At 46.0% G+C, this 25943-nt stretch overlaps 1 protein-coding gene across 3 annotated transcripts in view; it reads left to right on the forward strand.

Moving 5' to 3' along the window:
- SLC9A7 (solute carrier family 9 member A7) overlaps positions 1 to 25943 on the forward strand; it is a 127461-nt gene that overhangs the window by 57454 nt on the left and 44064 nt on the right. For all 3 annotated transcript variants that reach the window (XM_027607350.2, XM_027607351.2, XM_027607352.2), the window contains exons 2-8: positions 516 to 715; positions 4049 to 4126; positions 9903 to 9979; positions 12877 to 12989; positions 23307 to 23412; positions 23734 to 23875; positions 25581 to 25686. In XM_027607350.2, the coding sequence (XP_027463151.1) occupies positions 516 to 715; positions 4049 to 4126; positions 9903 to 9979; positions 12877 to 12989; positions 23307 to 23412; positions 23734 to 23875; positions 25581 to 25686 (822 nt within the window). The remainder of the gene's footprint in view (positions 1 to 515; positions 716 to 4048; positions 4127 to 9902; positions 9980 to 12876; positions 12990 to 23306; positions 23413 to 23733; positions 23876 to 25580; positions 25687 to 25943) is intronic.

Here is a 25943-nt window from a genome sequence, read left to right on the forward strand (position 1 = left end):
GTTTCTTTTCTTTCCGTCTTCCCCCCGCCCCCCTTCCTTGGGTGTGTGGCAAAAAGCAAGTTGCATTTTTAGGAGCTAGAAATTCCTGTGGCCTGGTCCTTGCTGGCAGATGACCACAGGACTGGCCTGAGGGCTGTTGCTGGTACAGATCAAAGCTCAGCAGTTCTGCTTTGTGCTGTCCTTGGCAGAAATGACTTTGCTTCTTATTCCATCTTCCTACCTCAGAAGCCTGAGAAACGAGACACGATCACTTGGGAAAGATACTCAGTGCCGTGATAACCAGGAAAGGTACTGTCCTACCGCATCCTCCTGGTGGATGAGGGACTCGTGCTGGAGGAGGTTAACCCTTTAGAAGGACCATGCAGCTGCTCCTAAAATACACACTTAGTGCCTGGGCTCTAAGATTACTTCTGCATTTCTTAGTTGTTGCAAATCCACTGTGTCGTCATGTCCGTGCTCTTTCTGTCCTTCTGCAGGCCTGATGGTTTGTTCTCCCCCCCCACACTCTGTTTCAGGGCTCATCGTTGGGGTGATCCTGAGGTACGGCACCCCTGCCACCAGCGGTCATGACAAGTCACTCAGCTGTACTCAGGAAGACAGGGCCTTCAGCACCTTATTAGTGAATGTCAGCGGGAAGTTCTTTGAATACACCCTGAAAGGAGAAATCAGCCCCGGCAAGATCAACAGTGTAGAGCAGAATGACATGCTGAGGAAGGTGAGCTGGGGAACACTCAGCCATTGGGGTCCTGACATGATTTTTGACTTCCTGATTCCATCTTGGCCTTGGGGAGAGAAATCCTTGCAAACTCCTGGAGCATGGGTACCTTCCTGGCTCCCAGTTTTGCTAGGAAGCTTTGGGGCTCTGATGAGGAGAAGAAAGAACCAGATGTGAACTTGAGCCTGTCAGCTTTGTTAGGATCAGGAGCTGACGTGGGCCGCCATGTTGTGCCGTGGTTTGTACGTCACCATTCAGCCTGTCTGTCCATGCCCATGTCTTCCTTACGATGTCTCTTGTCAGGGTTTAAGGATGGGGTTGTTTCTTTCTTAAAATAAGATTGGTTTCGGGCGCCTGGGTGGCTCAGTTGGTTAAGCGACTGCCTTCAGCTCAGGTCATGATCCTGGAGTCCTAGGATCGAGTCCCACATTGAGCTCTCTGCTCAGCCGGGAGTCTGCTTCTCCCTCAGACCCTCCCCCCTCTTATGCTCTCTCTCTCTATCTCATTCTCTCTCTCAAATAAATAAATAAAATCTTTTAAAAAAATAAGATTGGTTTCACTTTGGGCACCTGGGTGGCTCAGTCGGTTAAGCGTCTGCCTTTGGCTCAGGTCGTGATCCCGGGGTCCTGGGTTCGAGCCCTGAGTCGGGCTCCCTGCTCCGTGGGGTGTCTGCTTCTCCCTCTCCCTCTGCCTCTCCCCCCACTCCTGCTCTCTCAAATAAATAAATAAAAATCTTAAAAAAAGAGATCGGTTTCACTTTAAGCTCATTTATTCAGTGTTCCCGATTGTAAGTCTTAGTTCTTCCTGGTTCTTTTGCCGTATTCTACAGATACTTACTTAGTGCCCATTCTCAGTGGTGAGTGATGCCAAAGGCTTAATGAATCTTTGGAGGGGGAAATACCTTGTTGTCTTAGGATTTGAGTCCAATAACTGTTTTTCATTTCACGTTGGGGGTAGCTAAAATACACGACCAAGGAATCATGCATCTCTTCACTCGGGTGATTTCCAAGAGAAGCAAGAGATCTGTATTTATCCACTTATAGTCTCTTATTCTGTAGACCCAGGCTTATCAGCAGGGAGGCTTCTGTCTAAGCTCTGGGCGATCCAGGTTGTGGGGAGTCTCTTTTCACATAGAACAAGGCTAATGCGTGTGAAGGCTTGCGGTCAAAGGCAGGGTGTAGCCTGTGCTCTGCAAATTAAATTCTTACTGTTTCTAGGATCTACCCTAATCCTTAAGGAAAATTAGTCTCAACCAGGAGCATAATGCCCATCTTCTCTGTGTCCTTAAAGGCAGTCCTAGTGAACTCTTCTCTCTCAACCCCTCATAAGAATGCCTGGGATTTCCATAAACATTTGTGAAATTAAATGCAACCGAGAAAGCTATTCAGTGCAATCACCATGCTCATGGCTGTTTTGAAATGGCAGCTTGAGTCGGTCCTGGATAGGACGGGGGAGAAAAGGGAAAAGAACCCAACCCATTTCCATCTTTTAGATCATAATAGAAGGTGACGCTGACTTTCGCTCCTACTACCTTTAGGAAAAGGTTGATTCACATCCCTTCCGTTTAAACTTTGCTGCACGAAGCAAAGGTGGGAGAGCAGACAAGGCTGAGATTGTTGTTAGCTAAGGGGCGAAGAGATGTGCTGAGGCAGCTTGATGCACAGGGTTGGAGTAGGTGGCAGGAAACGCTCGTGCTGGTTCCCACGTGACCGTGGCCCCAGCGTCCTCATACTGAGTGTTGTCCAAAGCCCTTTCTCATTCTGACGTTCCCTGTTTTTCACACTACTCCTGTCTTCAGCAAGAAGATCGAATAAAATGTAATTTGCAAGAACCATTTCACTTTTTTTTAGAAGACTTATTTATTTGACAGAGAGACACACACGGAGAGAGAGGGAACACAAGCAGGCGGAGTGGGAGAGGGAGAAGCAGGCTTCCCACTGAGCAGGGAGCCTGATGCGGGGCTTGATCGCAGGACCCCGGGACCATGACCTGAGCCAAAGGCAGACGCTTAACAACTGAGCCACCCAGGCGCCCCAGAACCATTTCACTTTTAATTAGGCTGGTTAACATTTCCAGTTTCTAAAGAGAAATGCTAACTTGACTTTTTTTTCTTTTAAGAGACCGAGAGTGGTGGGGGGAGGGGCAGAGGGAAAGGGAGAGAGAGCATCTTAAGTCCCCCCCACACAGGGTTCCATCTCATGACCCCTGAGATCGTGACCTGAGCTGAAATCAAGAGTCAAACACTTAACCGGCTGAGCCACCCAGGTGCCCCCTAAGTTGACTTTTAATAATTAGAGTGAAGCTTTAAAATTAATTTCAGTAAGAGCCAGTCAATCTACCAACATGAACAAATTCTTTAAAAAGTTTGGGATGTGTATAGACTGCTTAATTCTTTTCTGGATGTGATAAGATTTTGCTCCTTAATAGTTTCAGAGTGATTTCTGGGTATCGAGCCTACAAAGTAATTTCAGTCCCCCTAGAGCCGCCGAATTTTCATGTTGATGTTGAGAAAGCTGCTAGCATCGTTGGCGACACTGATCCAGGCCACATCAGGTCTCACAAAAGGCTGGTCACTCAAAAGAGACTTAAATTCAGTAGAACAGTGTCAATAAGTGGTTCTGTGGGAGGATCCAGAAAATTAATAAAGAATCGTGACAGCATCTTTTATTGCAGTTGAACCTTTATAAAGGCTTGATAAAAATCAAGATGTTTTTATTTCTCATTTAAAAAATGTCGGCCGGAAGCTTTCTGTGAGTCCTCAAAATTGCACTGAACTGTAATTTCTTTTTTATTTTAAGATTTTATTTATTTATTTATTTGATAGAGAACACAAGCAGAGGGAGTGGGAGAGGGAGAAGCAGGCTCCCTGCCAAGCAGGGAGTGCGACGTGGAGCTCCATCATGACTGAGCTGAAGGCAGACACTTAACCAACTGAGCCACCCAGGCGCCCCCGAACTGTTATTTCTTAATATATATATTAAACAACACACCAAGAGCAGGAGTCAGAGTGCTGTATGGAGAAGAACATGGCCATCCACAGGGGGAACTGTGGCATCTCTCTTGTGACGAGTCCACGATTTTTCACATTTATCTTATTTGCTTCGAATATCCAAACTTTAGTCAGTGGCCGAAAATATTAAGTAGATATTATAGCACCAACTGGTATTAAACTGGAAATTGACTTTTCTCCTTTTTTTTTTTTTTTTTTTTTTAAGTAGGCTTCATGCCCAACTCGGGGCCTGAACTCATGATCCTGAGATCAAGAGTCGCGTGCCGTACCAACTCAGCCAGTCAGACACACACCCCCCGACTTTTTTCTTTTTAAACTTTCAGGTAACGTTTGATCCGGAGGTCTTTTTCAACATCCTTCTGCCTCCAATTATTTTCCACGCTGGCTACAGTCTAAAGAAGGTAAGAGGTTTTTGCCAGTATTTCTTAAAGCATGGGGATCTCTGTGTTAAAGTACCTACATAATTTTCTAGTTTTTCCCTTCTCCCACATTGCTTATTACTGTGTTCTGCACCCACTCAGAGATTATAGTTGTCTCATCCTCAGTGATTCAGCTCTGTTTTAAAATCTGGAGTGCTCCTATGTCGCCGATAGGAATATAAGCTGGCGTGGCCGCTCTGGAAAGCAGTTTCATGGTTTCTTGCAAAGCTGAAGTTGAAATTACCATATGACCCCACAGTTTCATTCCTGAGGACTTCTCCCAGAGAAGTGAAAACTTGCGTTCACACAAAAGCTCTCACATAATTGCTCATAGCATTTTATTCATAAGAGTCCCAAACTGGAAACAACCAAAATGTTTTGCCCTAGGTGCACGGTTAAACACACAGCCATACCGTGGACTACTACTCGGCAATAAAATGGAACTACTGACACACACAACAATTCGGATGTACATCAAAGTCATTATGCTGAGTAAAAAAAAAAAAAAAAAAATCTAACCTCAACAGGTCACGTACTGTATGATTTCATTTATATAACGTTCTAGGCATGACCAAAGTATAGGGATGGAGAACAAATTAGTGGTTGCTGTGGGTTAGGGATGTTGGGGGTGAGGGGGGTGTGACTGTAAAGGAGGTCTTGGTGGTGATGGCACAGTTCTGCGTCTTGATCACAGCAGTGGATCCATGAATCTACACATACGATAAAATGACACAGAACTATTCACACACTTTGTCCCGATGTCAGTTTCTTGGTTTTGATCTTGTACTACGGTTATATAAGGTATAACTGGTGGAGGAAACTTAGTGAAGGTACACGGGAGCCCTCTATACTATCTTTGCAATTTCTGTGAATTTGTAATTACTCCACAATAAAAAGTTGAAAAAAAAAAAAAGCTATCCCTATCTATCCTCCTGCGCCTCCGGATTTAGGTTTTCTGTACCAGAAGACATATCTTTTTCCTGCCTACTCTATGGGGTTGTCATAGTATCTAAATCTATATGTCAGCTATTGACACGTCACAGATAGGACATGATTTTATGGGTATAAGCAATGTTATTCTCAATCTAAGTGAAGAATTTGGGAACTCCTTATCAGATCAAATGGGTGATGACTAATTTGATATCTTAAATAACTAATCTTAATGTATCATCAAGGTCATAGCTGCTTTAAAATGAGACCAAATCACTGGTTGTGAAAGCCGTTCTCCGGGCTGAAAAACACTTTAGGTTCTGCAGAGCCTTCCCTCTGTCAGCCTCATTTTCCCAGAAGAAAAACAAATAACAGGCTTTGCCAGTTAGCAATTTAAGTTGTTTTTGCAGTGCCAGTCTTTCGGGCTGTCTGCTATCAGTTCAGTCTCTTTCCTTTTTAAGCAGTCCTTAGGGTGGCACTGAAATAGTTGGTTTGTAGATGGTTTTGCCATCTGTGATTAAAGCTGCCATCAATTAACTGTGTAATAACCATTCTACCACTTGACCGCGGGTATGGAAACAGATATATTCAGACCCTTTGACCTATGCACCTATAGTTGTCATGTGGACACGGGCCTTTGTTGTTGTTGTTTTTTTTCCAACTTGAAAAAATATCATCGGAATTACCTTTGATTTTGTGCTACAGCTCCGTTTGCTTGTGGGGCCTGTTGTCGGGGAAAGAATTCACCTGTAGGCGCCTTCATGTTCTGCACACTTCTCCCGCCAAGCTCGCTCTCTCTCGGTCTCTCTCTCTCTCTGGCTCTGTGGCTCTGCATCTCGTGGTAACACTCCCCAGTGAGGAGTGGGAGGAGGAGTAGAAATGCAAGTCTTAGAATGGTGCACCTTCTCATGCTGATCTGTTTTAGGCTCATATTCTTGAAGCCTTTACCGGGGCACGCCATCTCCTTTGTCTCTTTTTGCCAGCCTGGAACGGAGAGGGAAAAGTAGGGGAGACTGAACCAGTCATGGCCATGGCAACCACACGTGACTGGCCAATTAAGAAGAAGATGAAAGACCTAGGATTCCACTAGCAGCCAGGACTAGGACTAGGAGGTGCCGTACTTTCTTCCCTAAAAGGATGTGGTAGGAGCCGAGAAGGGTGGCTGGTGTGAGTGTAATGCTCTGCGCTCAGAAGACCCGCTTTCCGGGTCTGGTGCTGCCATTTGGCAGATGCGTGACTCCGGGCGGCTCACTCCACACCTTTGAGCCTTAGATGCCTCTCATGCACAGTGGTCCCCAAGAGCACCTTCGTGAGAATTGGATGGGCTCCTCTGTGAAAGTACTTTTTAAACTGTGAAGTCGAGAGTCGAGCACTTGGTGTAATAATACACAAATAAGTGACATGGTCTACCTTTCTTATCAAGGTGTAAAATTCCAGTTCATATCAGCAAATATGAATGGCGATGGCCAATTGTGTGTGTATGTGTGTATGTATGTGTGTGTGTCATTTTAGAATATCTTATGGGTGTATTTGAAGTGGCAGATTTATAGTCCTAAAGTGTGTGTGTGTGTGTGTGTGCGTGCGTGTGTGTGTGTGTGTGTGATAACTGCTTTTATTTATATGGGTCAAAGATACCTTTGTTTATCAAGAAATACACATTTAAGATAACAGTTTCAAAGGCCCTAGTCCATTATCACAAATCATTCAAACACCTATCATTGTGCCCATTTAAAATATTTTCACTCGTTCATTTTCAAACAAATTTCTGATTGAAAACACCCTCACGTGTGCGCTGGAACAATCTCTGAGACAAATGAGACCACGAGAGAATCACTGGGCAGCGTGGAGTCGGCTTCTCAGGCGTCCACACTGAGCCGAGCCACTCCTCCCGACGCGGGCGGGCCGGGGCGAAGACGCGCGTCAGGTGCGGTGGCCGCGTGGAGGGAATGGGGGTCTGGCGTCTGTGCCCAGGCTCTCCGCGCGGGGACTCACCACGCCACTGATGAGCGCGAGAAGCAGCACGCTCTGTGTGCAGCCAACACTTGCACCTGTGCACTGCGGCCACCCTGCCCCCCTGCACAACCAGAGTGCAGCTGAGAAGGCATCTCAGTGATGCTGGTCCTGCTAGAGGTGCACCCTCACCTGCCTCGCACCTACGCCCAGGTATCCTGACCCGGCCCGTCCTGCCCCTGGCAAGCCCAGGAGCTGTGGTGCACACCTGATCCCCCCACATCTGGACCCCTCGACCACCCGCAACATCTAGTTTCTCCCCAGGCCCACAGACTAGGGCTCAGAGTCGGCTCTACCTGCAAACGCAATCTGAAGCACAGACCCATCTTTCTACTAACACGCGGGCTCTCCTCTTCGGGTGGGTCCCGGACCTCCCTCATTCCCACTTTCTTCCGGCCCACGACGTCGCACAAGCGCACCAAAGGGTGCACTTTGCATCGCCCCTCACTCCCACACCCACCCCGGGGACCCGAATCCAGCACGCCCTACAATCGAGATGCCCTCCAGGCGCGGCACAGGGATAATAAAGGCTCCACCAGGCTCTAGTCCGAACTGGTCCCTCTCACACGACCCTGAGACCCGCCTGTCGTGTGTAGGCTCTGTCGCAGCTGTGAGCTCAGAGCTGGGCTACCCAGCACGTGCACCCCCTTCCTCCCTGGGGCCCCACAAGCACTACCAGATCTTCAGCAGCCCACATTCCCTGAGATCTAACCTTCCAGGAGGAGAATCTGCAGCTCTTATATTCCTGATTTTTTTGTTTTGGCAAATATGAATTTGAATTTACTTAATGTATTCAAACCAACCATAGGGATGGTTTACCTAAAAGAGAGCCGAATGGCAAGGGAAAGCAATTCTGGGATTAAAATCTGTTCCTGGATACTTCACGTGAGTTTCCTTGGCCTCAGGTCTATCTTGATGGACTCCTAGCCCTCCCTGATGTAAGCCCTTGATTGAGCTTTTTTAAAGGCAATTAGGCTCATAGATGTTGATTCCTTTTTTTCCCTGAAATCTAAGTTTTTTGAAACACAAGTGGATCAATACATTGACTTAAAAAAAAAAAAAAAGACTGGGGACAGCGACTGACTTAAAAGGCAAACATAGCGTGTCCGTAATATATATAGGCAGCACCCTCATTTGGTGACTGTCGGTGTGGCAAGCCCTTGAAGGATTCTCTTCTGAGCAGGTGGCTTAGGGGCACTAGGCATTCCTTGACACCTTCTTCACAGCCTCAGGGAGGGCCAAGCACTGGGGAAGGCTGAAGCTAAGGCCTCAGATTGTCTGCTTAGAATACTGGCCAGAGGATACCCACAGCCCTCTGTGTGGTCACATTTCCTGGTGTCTACTTGATCCATGCTGAGTTCTCCCTAAGACCCTGTCCTTCCCTGATGTCGCTCAGCTGGCATACTGGGACTCTCTTGCCTTTTAAATTTTTTTTTTTAAGATTTTATTTATTTATTTGAGAGAGAGAGAATGAGAGATAGAGAGCACGAGAGGGAAGAGGGTCAGAGGGAGAAGCAGACTCCCTGCTGAGCAGGGAGCCCGATGCGGGACTCGATCCCGGGACTCCAGGACCATGACCTGAGCCGAAGGCAGTCGCTTAACCAACTGAGCCACCCAGGCGCCCTGCCTTTTAAATTTTTTTAAAGATTTTATTCATTTATTTGACAGAGCGAGAAAGGGAACACAAGCAGGGGGAGTGGGGAAGGGAGAAGCAGGCTTCCCACCAAGCAGGGAGCCCGACGCGGGACTCGATCCCAGGACCCCGGGATCATGACCTGAGCCGGAGGCTGATGCTTAACAACTGAGCCACTCAGGTGCCTCGCCTTTTAAAATTTTTAAATAAAGTATTCCCGGCCCCTATCAAATTAGGTTGTTTTGGGGTTTTTGTTTGTCTGGTTTTGTGAAGTAGTTCTGATTGTCCAATGAGAACAGCCTGTGCCTTGAGGGGTAAGAACCGTGCCTTAGTGTCCCAGGAACAGGGATTTTCCCCATCAGAATATCTCACAGGCTTAATGACTTTATGAGAAGTAAATTCGTGTGTGTGTGTGTGTGTGTGTGTGTGTGTGTTAAGGTAACCAGTGAATGTACAGAAGCATTGAGAGGATTGCAATTTTGCCATCTCTTTCTGAATAATTGCTAGATCTTATATTGGTATAAGTATATATGCTTATATACTATATATAAACTTATAAATTTGCCCATCTTACATGGAACTATCTATTTTTCATTTCTCCACTTCCATCTCTATTGGCCATCTTTCCCAGGCTCCAAAGATTAATCCAGAAGAATATCAGGAGACACTTCAGATGCCATGAGGCCAGATACTTGGCACAGTTTTCTGAGACTGAATTAAGCAGAAAACCCCTTAGGCAGCACTTTCATACTTCATCATTTTCAAACTTCTATCTGTAATGATCTTCTAAGGTACACTAGACCTGGAAGTGACTTGCTGAATCACTAGAGTAAAAGAGTAAAATAGTTTGGGTTAGATCTATGAAAACGATCAGTCTGCTTAAACACACAGACACACACTCTTACACTCACACATGCACTTTCTCAGTGTAACTTAATATAATCAGAGTAGTTTTCTCTGAAATTTACTAAGCCCTTGCTTGCTTGCTTGCTCAGTGATTATAGGACCAGGGATATTTTAAAACCACAATGTTTATAGCTAAATAGCTTTATTCCGGAGTAACTTCAGTTATTACTTGTTATAATGGAAGCTGTAAGTCAAGTTTCACTTTTAAGAGATTTTGTTGCATTTCCTGTGCTCAATATCAGAAATCACAGTGTGATTCCTGCCTCTTGTTTTATTCAGAGACACTTTTTCAGAAATCTTGGGTCTATTCTGGCTTATGCATTCTTGGGGACTGCCGTTTCCTGCTTCATTATCGGGTAAGTTACTCTTTGTCATTAATCAAATTAACATAACTTTCCAAAGAGATGAGATCCACAGGGGCCCGCAGAGTCCAGTGTTTTCCCCAGCTATATTGAGATACAGTTGACACATTACATTGTGTGAGTTTCAAGTGGACAGTGTGTTGATTTGATATATTTATAAATTGCAAAATCATTACCACCCTAGTATTAGCTACCGCCTTCATCCTGTCACATAGTTACCATTTCTTTCTTGTGATGAGAACGTTTGAGACCTACCGTCTTAGCAAAATTCAAGTATATGATATAGTATTATTGCCGACAATCACCATGATGTACCTCAGATCCCCAAAGTTGTTACTCTTCTAACTGGAAGTTTGTATGCTTTGAGCAACATCTCCCCATTCCCTGACAACCACCAGAGTCCAGGATTTCGATGTTTATGATGATGGCAGTTAAGATCTAGGGCTACGTTGTGCAGCATGGTAGCTGTTAGCCATGTGTAGCTGTTTAAATTAAGATTAAGGTAAACTAAAATGAAATAAAATTTACACCTAGTCCCCAGATCTTGGTTCCTGATAACATTCTCCAGTAAAAAGAACCAGGGCACTTTGTAGAAATAGCCGATTCTAGGGCTGGGGCAGCAAATATACAAGATAAGAATGGAGCATATCATAGTGCCAAGAAGTAAGGAAGCGCCCAGAAAACAAACAAAAGGACTTGGGGCGTGTCAAAGAGACACAGGGCCAACCCGAAGGCTCCCCTAAGGCCAATGGCCAGAGAACAACAAAATAAATAACATTGTACTGGACCCAAACTATAAAGTAAACATCTGAGTCTCTACGAATGTTAATAAATGATTGGATGAATAAATCCATGGCAGAGAAGTAACCCATCTCCTGTGCAGAAGAATTCCAAATAATTTATGTCGACCCCACCCCCACCCCCACCCCACAAGAGAGGGAGCTTATGTCCCCTCCAGCTTTGATTGCAGGCTGTGCCTAGTGACTTCCTCCCACAGAGGACACCAGGGAAAAAGGAGGAAGCAAGTGTAGCTTTACAGTGGGGAAAACCCGACATACACCACCTCAGCCAGATGATCAAGATCAGCAGCAATAGTGGTAAATCACGCTGATACTCTGCACCCTTGATGTTTGTGATGAGAATGGCCCTTTCCCTCCCCAAAACATATTACCTCGGTGTAATCTTGAGAAGAGGAAAAAAAAAAAAAAAGATAAGTCCCAGTTGAGGCACATTCTACAAAATACCCCACCCCTATTCCTCAAAACTGCCAAGGTCATCAAAACCACACAAAGTTGGAGAGATCGTCCCAGCCAAGAGGAGACTGAAGAGACATGAGGACTAAGTGTCGTGTGGGATCCTGGATGGGGTCCTGGAACAGAAAAGGGACATTAGGTAAAAGCTTAAGGAAATCAGAGTAAAGTCCGGACCTTAGTTACTTTTTAAAAAATGAGCTGGAAAGCTGGAGGAGATAAAAGGCCAAGGGCCTTTTGAGTCGCCCAAATAGGAGGGGCTTGGACTTGTCCTTTAAGAGAGACAAGCCACTGAAGAGTGACAGGTTAGCTGACCGGTATTGGCGGCAAGATGGGAAAAGGTTGCCAGAGAGCAGCCCCGCGCCCAAGTCTGTTTGTGGTCGAAGGAAATGGAGAAGCAGATGTAGTTTCAGGAAATGTCTGAAAGGAAGGGCAAAGGAGGCTTAAACAGGCAACAAAAGGTAAATCACATCTGCCTCACAGAGTTACTGGGAATCGAAATTGAACTGTTTAAGTGTCTGGAACAGTGCCCGGCCCACAGTAGGGAAGCACTGAGTTCTAGCTATATACTCTCCAAAGGATTCCATTCTGGAAACAGTTCCTGAGCTCCTAGCTTAGTCAGTCTGTTGTTCTCGGTGACCAGGATACAAAGTTGAGCAGGTGAGCCATGGTGTGGTCCTTAAGTGGCAAGAATATTATTATTAGTGTTAGCTGTAGGGTACAGTGAATCTATTCTGTCATTATTTTTATTCCCCTAACCCCTGCAACTGCCACCACCACACGCGCGCGCGCGCGCGCGCGCGCACGCACACACACACACACACACACACACACACACACACACACACACACACATCCTTAGTAACATGTACTAGGCCTTTTAACACTCCTCACTCCTCCCATTTTCTAAGCTCTCCTGTAGGAAATGTGCCCCGGCCAAGTGGAACTGTTTAACTTGGGAGTCTGTCTTGGACCATGTCACACCCTGCATGGCACGAGAAGGGCCCCTGCTGGCCTGCCTTAACCCCTGCAGGGAATGAGACGCCAGCTGTACCGATGGGTACAGTGAGACTTTACTAGGATGTTTACAGCGTTTTGCTCCTCCCCCCCCCCTTTTTTTTTGAAATAATTCTTGGCGGAGAAGGTTGGTCACTTGGACCTCCGTGGCCTGCCCATATCTGTTTTTCTCTCTAGCTTGTCCAGCGCACGCTCATTTCCCCAGCTTTAAACACACTGCCTTAGAATCCTGTCAGTTTTGTACAAGCCACCAATTACACACTGTGAAGCGGTCTTTCCCTTCCCTTGCCTTCTCCTCCATTACCCAGCTGCTTCAGATGCCTTAAAGTTGTTGCTCATCGAGGCCCATACTTGATAGTGGTAAGTAAGCACGACTTTAAGCGGTGGAGTAGTGTTCACCTGTTTCAGCAAGATGGCGTTGACTGCGAACCATTACTTGGTGCCAAAGTCTTATTTGCACATGTTCCTGGTAAGCGCCCAATGACAACAGCTGCCCAGGGTTTTCACGGAGCACCTTTGAGGTGCACAGTCCTCCGGGCTATGCTGCTTGCACACTGGCCAGCCTACTCAGTGAGCAGGGTTTTCGTTTTCTCTTCTGACACAGTTTCCCTTCCCTCCTTACAGAAACCTCATGTACGGTGTGGTGAAGCTCATGAAGATTGTGGGGCAACTCTCGGATAAATTTTACTACACAGATTGTCTCTTCTTTGGAGCGATTATCTCTGCCACTGACCCAGGTATTTTGCATATTTGGCTTTGTCACCGTGGCATTCCATTATTTCAGTCTTAGAAAACGTTCAGAGCAGCCAGCGACTTTGGTTGCAGCCGAGGGAGACTGTAGGGTCAGCATGGAATGTGGAGGAAGAGATCAGGAAGTGGTCTAAGAGTCAGAGGGCTTTTCGAAGAAAGGTGTGCATTTCCCTTCTGTTTTTGTTACTAAGATTTTATTTATTTGAGGGGGGAGAGAGGACGTGCGTGTGTGCATGCGCGCATGGGCAGGGGAGGGGCAGGGGGAGAGGGAGAAGCAGGCTTCCCGTGGAGCAGGGAGCCCAACACGGGACTCGATCCCAGGACCCCGGGATCATGACCTGAGCCGAAGGCACATGCTTAGCCGACTAACCCACCCAGGCACCCCCTTATTATTTTCGTATTGTGCTAAAAAATACATCACAAATTTTAGCATCTTCATCAGTTTTAAGTGTGTACAGTTCGGCAGTGTCAAGTCCCTTCACACTGTCGTGCAACCAGCCTCCAGACCTTTTCATTTTTCAAAACTGGAACTCTGTATGCAATAAACAATAAGTCCCCCATTTCCAGCTCCCTCCAGCCCCCGGTGAGCACCATCCTTCTTCCTGTCTCTGTGAGTGTGACTACTATAGCCACTTTATAGAAGGTGGAATCATACGGTGCTTGTCTGTTTGTGTCTGGCTTATTTCACTCCACGTAGTGTCTTCATGGTTCATCTGTGTGGTAGCACGGTGTCAGAGCTTCCTTCCTTTTCAAGACTGAGTAATATTCCCCTGTGCGTCTGCACCACATTCTGTTTACGCATCCGTCCACAGCGGACACTTGGGTTGCTTCTGCCTGTATTTCCCTTTTGTCTTTCATTTTAGAATGTCTAATATGGCCATAATTTTTACACTTAGCCCGTCTTCTTCCTCAGTGTTGTGCTTTCTCCTTCATTTAGGAAATCATATCATTTCATTTAAATAAGACCTTTTCTTAGTGGAAGTGCACACCGGCACCTGCAGTGAATGTACTGTCCTTTGTAAACTCCTTTTTTGCTCAGTGTTCCTGCATAACAGCACACTGTGGGCTGGTTCCTATTCATAAATCTCTTACCTTGTACTTTTAGAGTGTTAGTCGAGCCACTTCTTTTTTTTTTTTTAAGATTTTTATTTATTTATTTGAGAGAGAGAATGAGAGAGAGAGCATGAGGGGGGGAGGGTCAGAGGGAGAAGCAGACTCCCCGCTGAGCAGGGAGCCCGATGTGAGACTCGATCCCGGGACTCCAGGATCATGACCCGAGCTGAAGGCAGTTGCCCAACCAACTGAGCCACCCAGGCGCCCCCGAGCCACTTCTTAAAAGTGGAATTATTATATGCCCGCCCCGCTCTGCAGCTCAAGAACAAACAAAAAAACCCTCCCTTTTCCAAGTTGGAACCTATAATTAAATCAGTTCACATAAAATAGTTACAGCTATTCCTTCCTCTGATGTCAACCATTGAGAGGGCATCGTCAGCAAAGAACTTACGGAGAAAGAGAGGGTGCTGTCCCAATAGTGGAGGTGGAAAGGTCTTCTCAACATCTGTGATGCCCTCTAGCATTCTGGACAGTAATGATTTTAAAGATACTAAGATTCTCCCCACAGAGAACATTTCTATCATTGCACCGATCTGGAGGGCTCCCACGAGGCATGGTACAGTGGGGAGAACTGGTTTTGTAAATTAAAAGTCTTACCAGCTTCCTAAAAATCTATTATTTGAAAACTTGGGCTATAAAAGAGATAAAAACTTAAGTGCAGAGTTAGAAGGGACCATAAGACCAAATTGACTTCGGCTCAGGTCATGATCCTGGAGTCCCAGGATCGAGTCCCAGGAAGAAATTAATGGAACCAGCAGGGAGTCTGCTTCTCCCTCTGACCCTCCCCCCTCTCATGTGCTCTCTCGCTCTCTCTCATTCTCTCACTCTCAAATAAATAAAATCTTTTTAAAAATAGTAATAAATAACTAACGGGCCATCACTTAATTCAAGCATGTTTCTAAAGAGCACTCCAAAAAATAGCTTTATTATTTTCATATTACAATGTCTATGACTATCTCCAAATATGTGTCTATTTAGAAAAAGATTCAGCATAAGTCTAAGAAAGGTGTTTAGTTTCTCTGAAAATATATTACTAACTATACTCATCTGTAACTTTTTAAAAAAAGATTTATTTATTTGACGGGGGGGTGGTAGAGGGGCAGAGGGAGAGGGAGAGAATCTCAAGCAGACTCCCCGCGGAGCATGGAACCCAATGTGGGGCTTGATCTTACAACCCTGAAATGGCGACCTGAGCCAAAACCAAGAGTCAGATGCTTAGCTAACTGAGCCACCCAGGTGCCCCCTCATCTGTAACTTTATCACTAACTTCTTAAACTAGTCCCACCAATAAGCAAAGGGAGGTTAGTGTAATATAAAGTTCACTGATACTGTTTTCTGACCTATTAGTGTCGCTTCATTTAATTGGATAGAAAGGCTTATTTTTTCAGATCATCTTCCTAATTGTTTACTTCACTTTAATGTGTCCATGCTGTGGTAGAAATTAATGGAAGGCATCACCATGACACACCGTTGTTATTTGGCCTGTGAAGATTGGCACAGTAAGGGTTTTATATAAATGAAAGTTCTAGAAAATTGAAAGTTTAAACTTATTAAACACCGGGACATTCACTTTAACTGCTTTTTAATGGAAATCTTTCTGAAATGTAAACTGTTTTTGTAAATTAAAAGTCTTTTATCGGCTTCCTAAAAATCTGTTATTTGAAAACTTGGGCTGTAAAAGAGATAAAAACTTAAGTGCAGAGTTAGAAGGGACCATAAGACCAAATTGACTTCTTGTGCCTGGTGCATCAAACCAAAATTCCAGTATCAGGATATGTAGCGGATATGAAGGGATCCGAGTCCTTGTCCCTGATTACATCATATTTGGCTCGAGACACCAGTCTTCTGGTCTTGCCGTGGAAGGGGACACCATGTGTGTGGGGTGGTGTAGGTGGTTCTGTGACCCACAGCCATCTCCCTTCTGGTGTCAAGGGTGCCACATGGACTGTTACTTTAGATGGACCCACAGTTCAGCAAAGGACAATGTACATTTCCCACCCAGAGCGCATCTCTAGCAACTACCAGAGAAAATGAGTTGCTCTTCCTTCCCGTGAACCATTATGAACTGATTCCTCTCATTTTAATTCTGTCACTTTTACGCCCCTCCCGTCGATCAGGCCTAACCACAGGCTTCAGAATCTGTGATCGGTCTTGTCGGAGAGTAATTCTCTAGTTCCATCACCCAGGCTGCTCAGGCTCTTGCTTGTTCTTTGAGACTCAGTTCCAGTATGCCACCTGCCTACACACTCTGCCCTTACTCCTTCACTTACTCGCTCCCACAGCTCTTGAGTCAAGCCTGTTTTGTACATAACAATACTTGCCACTTTGTACTGAGTGTTTGCAAGTGCTAAGTGCTCTTTAGTGCACAGATGAAGTGTTCAGGTAGGTTCGTTCGTTGAATGAACAAATTCAGGTTCTTGAATTTTCCTTCTTCCTACATCTGCCATTTTATTTTTCCCCACTACTTTTTAGATGCCTGTACCAGAGGTCTTCAGTCAATTAATTGTCATTTCTTAGTCCGTGTCCAGTTAGAGACAGCTCTTGGGACCCTGCTCTCCCTGATTTCAAGGGTCCCACTGTGGGGGGAGCAGTCCATTTACTCTCCACCTTGAGAAGCCACTCACCCAGTCTGTCACCCCCTCCGTCATCTTCCGGTTGTCCGCACCCACGCTGCTCCTCTTGCTCAGGCACAGGCTGGCTCAGGAGGGGCGCATGGGGGTCCCTGCCTTGATTTATAAAGTTATGGGCAGGGAGCCTGAGAAATTGAAAATCAGAGCAGCCAAATTCAGACCGGGGCCATGTTGTTAATTGTTATCAGTATTAACTGTGTAAGCTAGCCTTTCTTGTCATAGGTAAGTGACTTAGCTGTACATTATTGTTTTGTTTTACTACTGCTAATTGTAGTATTTCAGGAAAACGGTGTTTAAAGTCAAAAGGGCTCTTGAAAATCATGGCGCTCAACCCCCCGCTTCACTAAATCTTTGGACTTGGCTGTGTGCTAAGTTCTCATAACCCATTGGTGGCTATGTGGGGTGGCTTCTGTTTTCCCCTCCAGATTTACTCGCCACCCTTCTCCGCCCTCCTTTGGGCGCCAGGAGGCTGATTTGTATGGAAGATTTCAAAGGTTCCTTTGCCTTCTGGTTTCCCATTGGATTTGTCCACAGGAGAGCACCAGTGGGAGACTGGAGGGAGGGTAGAGATGCAGGGTCTTGCGGGCTGCCTGTGTCCCTTGATCAAAGGACACAGATCCCGTCAGGTGACCCTCTCTACACAGCTCCTGGTTCAGGCAGCCTCGCCTTCTCTGGACCCTCTGGGCTTAGAGATAGTATGGGATAGTCCCTGTTTTCAGCGGCACGTACTTTTCCTCTCTCTTGTGGTTTTCCCATACTCTGCCCACATTTCTATAAACAATCCCTTCACTAAATACTTCTCAAATTGCTCAGTTGGAGGGTGTTATCTCTTTCCTGCCAGGACCCTGATTGATAAAGTCCTGGGCCCTAGGTCTCCTGGGCTGCCAGCCCTGTGCTCTGTTCTTTGAGATTAGCCTCCACCAGTCTGGAGTCCCCGAGTGACTGATGTGACCAGAGGCTTCTGGTGCCAACCCCCAGCGGACATGTCATATGAGTAATGGCCAAAACTTCGCTTGGGTTCAACCACTGAGATTTTAGGAGTTTTGATGCTGCGGCAGAAAGCAGCCCATCAGACAGGGCCTGTTTTCTCATCTCTGAATTAGGGGAAGTGATATAGTACTACCCACCTAGGGATGAGGACTAAATAAAATGTTTATCATAGTGCCTGCTTCATGGTTAGTCCTTAGTAATTGTTGTTATTATTAGCATTGTTAGTTTTTCTTCAACATTGGGTTAAAACGAGATAATTCTTTTTTTAAGATTTTATTTATTTGAGAGAGAGAGAGAGAGAGAGCAAGCATATACGAGCAGGGGAGGGGCAGAGGGAGAGGGAGATAGACAAGCAGACTCCCCGCTGAGCTGGGAGCCCGACGAGGGGCTTTATTCCAGGACCCTCAAGATGAGCCAAGTCAGATGCTTAACCAACTAAGCCACCCAGGTGCCCCCAAACAAGATAATTCTTATGTCACATAATGATAAACTACTAGAATAACGGTTTTGTATTAGTCTGGGTTCTTCAGAGAAACAGAATAAATAGGTGTGTGTGTGTGTACAGAGAGAGAGTGAGAAAATAAGAAAAGAGATTCAGTGAATATAAAGAAGTGCCTCATGTAATGATGGAGGCTGAGAAGTCCCAAGATCTGCTGTTCAAAGGTCTGAAAACTAGGAGAGCCAATGGTGTAGTTCCAGTCTGGGTCCATTGTCCCAGCTGAAAGACCGGCAGCAAGAGCAAATTCTTCCTTACTTGACCTTCAACTGCCTGGATGAGTTCCACCAACCTTGGGCAGGGCTATCTGCTTTACTTAAGTCTTCTGATTCAAATGGTAATCTCATCTAAAACCTCACAGACAAACCCAGAATAATGTTTAATCAAATATCTGAGGCCCCCGTGGCCTAGTCAAGTTGACGGATAAAATTTTTTTATTATTGTTATGTTAATCACCATACATTACATCATTAGTTTTTGCTGTAGTGTTCCATGATTCATTGTTTGTGCATAACACCCAGTGCTCCACGCAGAACGTGCCCTCCTTTAATACCCATTACCAGGCTCACCCATCCCCCCTCCCCTCTAGAACCCTCAGTTTGTTTCTCAGAGTCCATCGTCTCTCATGGTTCGTCTCCCCCTCTGATTTCCCCTCCTTCATTCTTCCCCTCCTGCTATCTTCTTCTTCTTCTTTTTTTTTTTTTAACATATAATGTGTTATTTTTCAGAGGTACAGGTCTGTGATTCAACAGTCTTACACACTTCGCAGCGCTCACCATAGCACATACCCTCCCCAGTGTCTATCACCCAGCCACCCCATCCCTCCCACCCCCCACCACTCCAGCAACCCTCAGTTTGTTTCCTGAGATTAAGAATTCCTCCTATCAGTGAGGTCATATGATACATGTCTTTCTCTGACTGACTTATTTCACTCAGCATAACACCCTCCAGTTCCATCCACGTCGTTGCAAATGGCAAGATCTTATTCCTTTTGATGGCTGCATAATATTCCATTGTGTATATATACCACATCTTCTTTATCCATTCATCTTTGACAGGTAAAATTTATCCTCACAGGTTTTCTGGAAGGTACCACAGACACTGTTTATGTAATAAATAATCCAGAAAGTAAGAATTTTTTAGCCGGATGCCTAAAGGTTTTTCCTGTTGTGTTACTGGATAAGCTGTATTTAAGGATGGGTGAAAGAGATTGACCTTGTGTCTTGTGTTATGAAGATGACATGCCCTCCAGGAACTCTAGCTTCTGGCAGTGCCCCCCATAGTGATTTGAGCAGTGGATGTGTAATTACGTGGAGCAGCCTCATGAGAGAGTCACCATCTGTCCTGTCCAAATTGTTCTTTGCTTCCTCTCAATAAATGAATTAAACTTTTGGGAAGGAAAGCATGAGGGGGACAGTGTAGTTTTAGAATTTTCCTTAATCCCTAACAGAAATGGAGGAAGCCGGGCAGTGAAAGAAAAAACACAGAAATACAGCTACCTGACAGAGGTATTATTATCTGCTGGGGTCAAACCACCAGCAGCGGCGAGACTCAGGATACAGCAGCTGTGCAGGAGGAAACAGAGGGCAGAAGAGGGGGGCCCGCTGATCATTTTTTTTTTAAGATTTTATTTATTTGAGAGAGAGAGAGAGAGAGAGAGAAACAGCATGAGAGGGGAGAGGGTCAGAGGGAGAAGCAGGCTCCCCGCCGAGCCGGGAGCCCGATGCGGGACTCGATCCCAGGACCCCAGGATCGTGACCTGAGCCGAAGGCAGTCGCTTAACCAACTGAGCCACCCAGGCGCCCCTGCTGATCATTTTGACTGCCAGGGAACTTCCCCCCAAGTATTCACATGCAAAAGGAGGGGTCCCCACTTGGAGTAAAGAACTTTGTAGGCATATCGGATAACAACAGTTAAAGCTAGGAGGCACTTTACAGGCTCCCATCTGTGGGTGACAACGAGGACATTGGAGGAGGTGCAAGGCTGCCGAGGTGGCCCGAGCCCTCAGGGCTCTCAAAAAATACCTGGTGAAAATCTTTCTGGAAGGACAGAGCCACTCCCTAAAAATAAACTGCCAAGGACCACAGACCCTGCAGTGACAGGGCATTAAAGGAGAAAGAAAGCTCGGATACCAATGGAGGAGGAGACCAGAGGAAGTAGATTTCATGAGTTATTGAGGGGGTGGCTACACTCAGAGGCCACATTTTCAGTACTTCAATGTAAAACCAGCAGAGAGAGCCCTAGAGCCATGAAACGAGGAAAGCTAGTCTGGGTCGTCCCCTCCCCACCTCACTTAAAATGAGCAGCCGAAGTAGATTGAGATCGGACTTCATGCAAGCATATTGTAAGAAAAAATGAGGATAGCACCTCTGAATAATAAAGTTGCATATAATTAAGTAATATCAGCAAAATAGGGTACAAAGCAAAATATTACTAATATTCCAATAGAAGCTAAAGGAAATTCAGGGGGTGCCTGGGTGCCTCGGTTGGTTGAGCATCGGACTCTTGGTTTCCACTTGGGTTGTGATCTCAGGGTCGTGGGATGGAGTCCCGTATTGGGCTCTGCATTCAGCGCAGAGTCTGCTTGTCCCTCTCCCTCTGCTCTTCCCACCGCCCCCCCCCCCCAACACCCCTGGCTCACTCGCTTGTGCGCTGTCTCTCAAATAAATAAAATCTTTTTTAAAAACCTCAGAAGATGATAGAAGTTAGGAAAGAACTGTATACATCAGGATTGGAAAATTTAGAACTGAGAGGAGTAAACGATAGGCATTGTGGAAAGAGCTGACAGAAAGGAACAGACAAGGAACCCAGGCAGTAGACAAGATGTTTAGAAAAAAAAAAAAAATCTCAAAAACTAAATTTAAAAATGGACAAAACCAAGCAGTAGTGTCAGGGAGTATACATTAGGTGATCAAGCTGCAAGGAAATGCAGGAAAACGATTACTATAAAATGAGGCTGGTGGTTACGTTTGAGTGAAGGAAGGGCCTTGAAATTAGGACGCAAGCTAGAGGTGGTCTTCCAGGGGGGCTGGCAAAATTCCATTGCCTGAACTGGGTGATGGCTACAGGAGGGGTTGGCTTGTAATAACTCACAAAGGTAAATATTTGTTTGGTTTTGTTTTCTAATTGTGTCCGTTAGTAATGCCTTTGGTTGCCAATAGCTGTCCATCTTAGCTAATGGCCCTCAGCTGGTGCCATGGCTCCCTCTACAATCAGGTGTCCCGGCACTCCGTCTTTCCAGGGCACTGCCCTTGTGTTTCAGATACACATTTGCTGCCTGGTGGAGGCAAGATGACGGATACATCCAGCCTCCCCCGTCTCCTCCAGGCAGGAAGAGGTGACACGCACTGCAGGGGAAGTTGGGGAGGCGAGTTTTTAGTTGTTCAGGTCCTTATGGTAGAAACGAACAAAGCAGAAGGGAGTTGGATGTGAGTGTGGAGAGGAGCCTGCCTGCATGCATATATCTAAAACAGAGGTTCTTCACTGGGGGGTGATTTTGCCCCTCAGAAGACATTTGGCAATGTCTGGAGACATTTTTGGTTGTCCCAATTGGCAGGGAGTGTGCAGTGCTACTGGTATCTAGTGGGTAGAGACCAAGAATTCTGCTTAACATCGTGCAATGCACAGGACAGCCGCCCACAAAAGAATCATCTGGCCCGAAATGTCAGTAGTACTGAAGTGGAGAAACTCCAAAATGCTTTCAGGGAGACCATAAGGTCCAAACTAATTGAATGATTTAATAATAATAGTAATACATTACTTGTCTTTTTTAAAAAATATTTCTTTACTTATTTTTGAGAGACCGAGAGAGTGAGCGAGGTAGAGAAAGGGGCAGAGGGAGAGAACATCCAAGCGGACTCCTGCTGAGCGCAGAGCCCGACGTGGGGCTCAAGCTCATGACCCATGAGATCAGGACTTAAGCCAGAATCAAGAGTCACACGCTCAACTGACTGAGCCGTCCAGGTGCCCCCATTATTTGTCTTTTTTACTTTCATTTTTTCACGAGTGTGCACTGGAGTAGAGTTTTCCAGAGGCTGCATAACATGTGATATTGACTATCTGTTGGTCGAATGCAGAAAGAGATAAGAGAACCATCTGTCTTCCATTAATCGAGATAGTAAAGAGATTTGAAAAACTGTAAAACAAATGGCTCTCTTCTCACTTTTTTTTTGTTTTGGAAAATATAATTATTTTTCATTAAAAATGTGTATGTTAAGGGGCACCTGGGTGGCTCAGTTGGTTAAGCATCTGCCTTCGGCTCAGGTCATGATCTCTGGGGTTCTGGGATTGAGCCCCACATCGGGCTCCCTGCTCAGTGGGGAGTCTGCTTCTCCCTCTGTCCCTCCCCCCACTCATGCTCACTCGCACACGCTCTCTCTTTCTCTCAAATAAATAAAATCTTTTAAAAAATAAGTACATTAACATTTGACGGGGTTTATTCCTAATTCTAAATGCATAAATATTTAATTTTTTGTTTTATTTAATACAGTAAATATCAATAGCTATTGCCCACAAAAACTACAGCTCTTTAGGGGCCTCAGTGGTTTTTAAGAGTATAAAGGAGTCCTGAGACCAAAAGTTTGAGAGCTGCTCATCTGGAGAACATCCGATTTTTCAATGTCTAAGAAATGGGAAGACTATGAGAAGTGGAATTATGTCTGGTCTGTCCTAAAAGAAGACTTTCATCATTTCACAGACCTTTGTTAAAGCCTTCTTGGTGCCCTGACCCTGTGCTGGGTCCTGAGAACACAGGGGTCAGTGGGAAAAGGGTTTCTGCCTTCAAAGAGATTTCAGTCTATCAGTGGGGCCAAATCACATTCAGTGTGATTATTTTTGAAGGTTCTGTAACAGAGGTCTTTTCCCAGTGTGATGGCATTGCATTGGAGAGTGCAGGGTTGCCCTGTGGTGTTCTTAGAACCAAGCCTTCTATAAGACCTCACTCAGGAAGATTTGTCACTTTTGTTTCGTTTGTCTCCCAAACCACCCTGTCCCGCCGGAGGTAGGAATCGCCTCTATACATTTGTCACCAGTGGCTTAAGCTGAAACTAATTGATATGCTTCCTGCCCGTTTTTAGTGACTGTACTGGCAATATTTAACGAATTGCACGCAGACGTGGATCTTTACGCACTTCTGTTTGGGGAAAGCGTCCTAAATGATGCCGTTGCCATTGTCCTGTCCTCGTAAGTAACAACAGTATTTCTGCCCCGGGGAAGAGAGCCTCTGGCTTCCGGCGTGCTCTGGGCTCAATTCAGAGGCTTCTCTCAAAAGTGTTAAAGATTGAACTGGGTGTTTTTCTAAATGAGGTTCATCAGTTCTGTCAATAAAGTTATGTTGCTTTGTCCACTTGGCCGCGATCTGAATGCTGATGGCGGCAGGTTGAAGGCCTACAGCACGGGGAGTGCTAGGCAGAGTGTAGATACCTCCGTTTGCTGATCTTTTTAGGTACCATGGTGTAAGGGCAGCGTGCTCTGTTTTAACTCTCTCTTCCTTTTAAACCCCAGGTCTATTGTTGCCTACCAGCCAGCGGGGCTGAACACTCATGCCTTTGATGCTGCTGCCTTTTTTAAGTCAGTGGGCATTTTTCTAGGTATATTTAGTGGCTCTTTCACCATGGGAGCTGTGACGGGCGTTGTGACTGCTTTAATATCCTTTTTGTGGTTTCTGCCCCCGCCTGGGTAGGATTGTGTGCTAGTACACTTGCAAGAACGAGGTCTCGGTTCTTCCTCTCAGAAATGACTTTTTTTTTTTTTTCCAGAAATGAATCTTAAGTCAATGTTTCCACTGGGGTCGGGGGTGGGGGGAACTCCTGAAATGTGTCCCTTTGGTGAAACATGACAGTCGAGTACGTAGCTAAGAGTCTGAGAAAATGGGAGTGTGACTCTAGCATGTGCCTTTGCATTCTCTCCCTCCGGTGAACCAGCTCGGGGAGGACATTGGTTTTGGAAGCGGGGGAAAGAGCCAGGAGGAGGCTGGGGAGCAGGGGCCGCTGCACGGGAGGCTAGGAGGGGGCAGGCTGGGAAGTACTTGAGCCTCACCTGCCCTTGGCTGTTGTGGGCCACGCGGGCTAACGCGGCCGTAACTACCTGGGGCCATCAGTGGGAATTACCGCGAGGTGGCCTTCCTTAAGTGAAGGATTGTATCCCACTTAGTTAAAAATCCAGCCAACCAACATTAAAGCAAAGTGTAGGACAGGCAGGCCACCCCTCGACAGGTGTGCGGAGTTCTTCGTCAAATGTTCTTTCAGTGGCATTTAGATCCCCGCCATCACAGAAGCCACAGATGCCAGCCACGTCATCTCAGCCTGCAATCAGTATACAAATTATCATGGAGATTTTATACCCACAATGTCTATAATAAGTCTTTGCAGTGTAGCACGTATTTTGCTCTTCCAGCATCTCTCAATTCGGACTAGCCCCATTTCGAGTGCTCAGTAGCCACACGTGGCTAGCGACTACCATATTGGACAGCACGGACCCAGTTGCTTTCTCCACAGAGGCCCCTGTGATGCGCTGGGGGCTTGCACTGCTCGGTGAAAGCACAAGGGAGATGGTTCCATGCTGGCCCACTGTGGAAAGGCAGTGTTACAAGGGGACTCTCTGGTCCCCAAAAGTGGCACCAGCCCCTGGAGTTGTGCATTTTATTTCTTCATTTCTCATGCATTCATTAGGCGCCTGCTGTTGGACTCAGGTCATGGCGGCCCACAGAGGTCAGAGTCTCACTGGCCTAGCCTCCCTCCCCAGACCTGCCTGAGGCACCCCCTGCACTGCAAGAACTGACCTGCCAGTCACCCCTCAGGCCAAGACCGAGCCCCTCAGAGCCATGGGCATTGCAAGGAGCACAGAAAACCTATTTCCAGTTGCTTTAGAAAGTTCCATTTTTTTTAAAGACAGCTTTATTGAGGTAAAATTGACATACCGTACAATTCACTCGTTTGAAGTGTACAATTAAATGGCTTTGGGTATGTCACATTATTATTTTTTTAAATTGTGGTAAAATACATATAACGCGGTTTGCCATGTTAAGCATTTTAAGTGTACAATTGAGTGGCGTTAAGTACATCCACATTGTGTAACCGTCCCCCCTGTTTCCAGATCTTTCTCATCATCCCAAACAGAAACAATATCACCCTTTCTCTCCTCTCTCCCAGCCCTTGGAAACCTCGTTTCTACTCGAAAACTTAGTTTCTGTTACTTTAAAAACCAAGCAGCAGCTTTGGGGCCCCCAGAAGAAGAGTTGAAGGGAAAGGATCACCCTTAGAGAACAGGGGGGGCTCCTGGGCTCACCACGTGTGGTTCTCGGTAGCCCCGATAACTTGTTCCCGGAGCCAGGTTCCTTGACAGGGGCCCACGTGACCAAGTTTACCAAGCTGCACTGCTTCCCTCTGCTGGAGACGGCACTCTTCTTCTTGATGTCCTGGAGCACCTTCCTTTTGGCGGAAGCCTGTGGGTTCACAGGTGGGTTTTCCCTACCCTTGGGCTACCCTTTCCTTCCCTGCAGCCCAGGGCTGTGCGAGCTGGAGGGGAGCTCGTGGAACAGCCGCGTGGAGTGGATACACCGCTCATAGAGCGTCCATGTGGAGGATTGCTGGGCAAGGCTGGTGTTCCACCTTAGGAATAATTTTGTTTCCCAGAGCTACACGTTTTTAAAGGATGAAATTTATTGTTTCAAGCTCAGTTGTCTCTGAGTACTCATTCCGACTGTAAGCAGATGT

This window comes from Zalophus californianus, chromosome X (assembly GCF_009762305.2).
Source record: "Zalophus californianus isolate mZalCal1 chromosome X, mZalCal1.pri.v2, whole genome shotgun sequence".
Classification (NCBI taxonomy): domain Eukaryota; kingdom Metazoa; phylum Chordata; class Mammalia; order Carnivora; family Otariidae; genus Zalophus; species Zalophus californianus.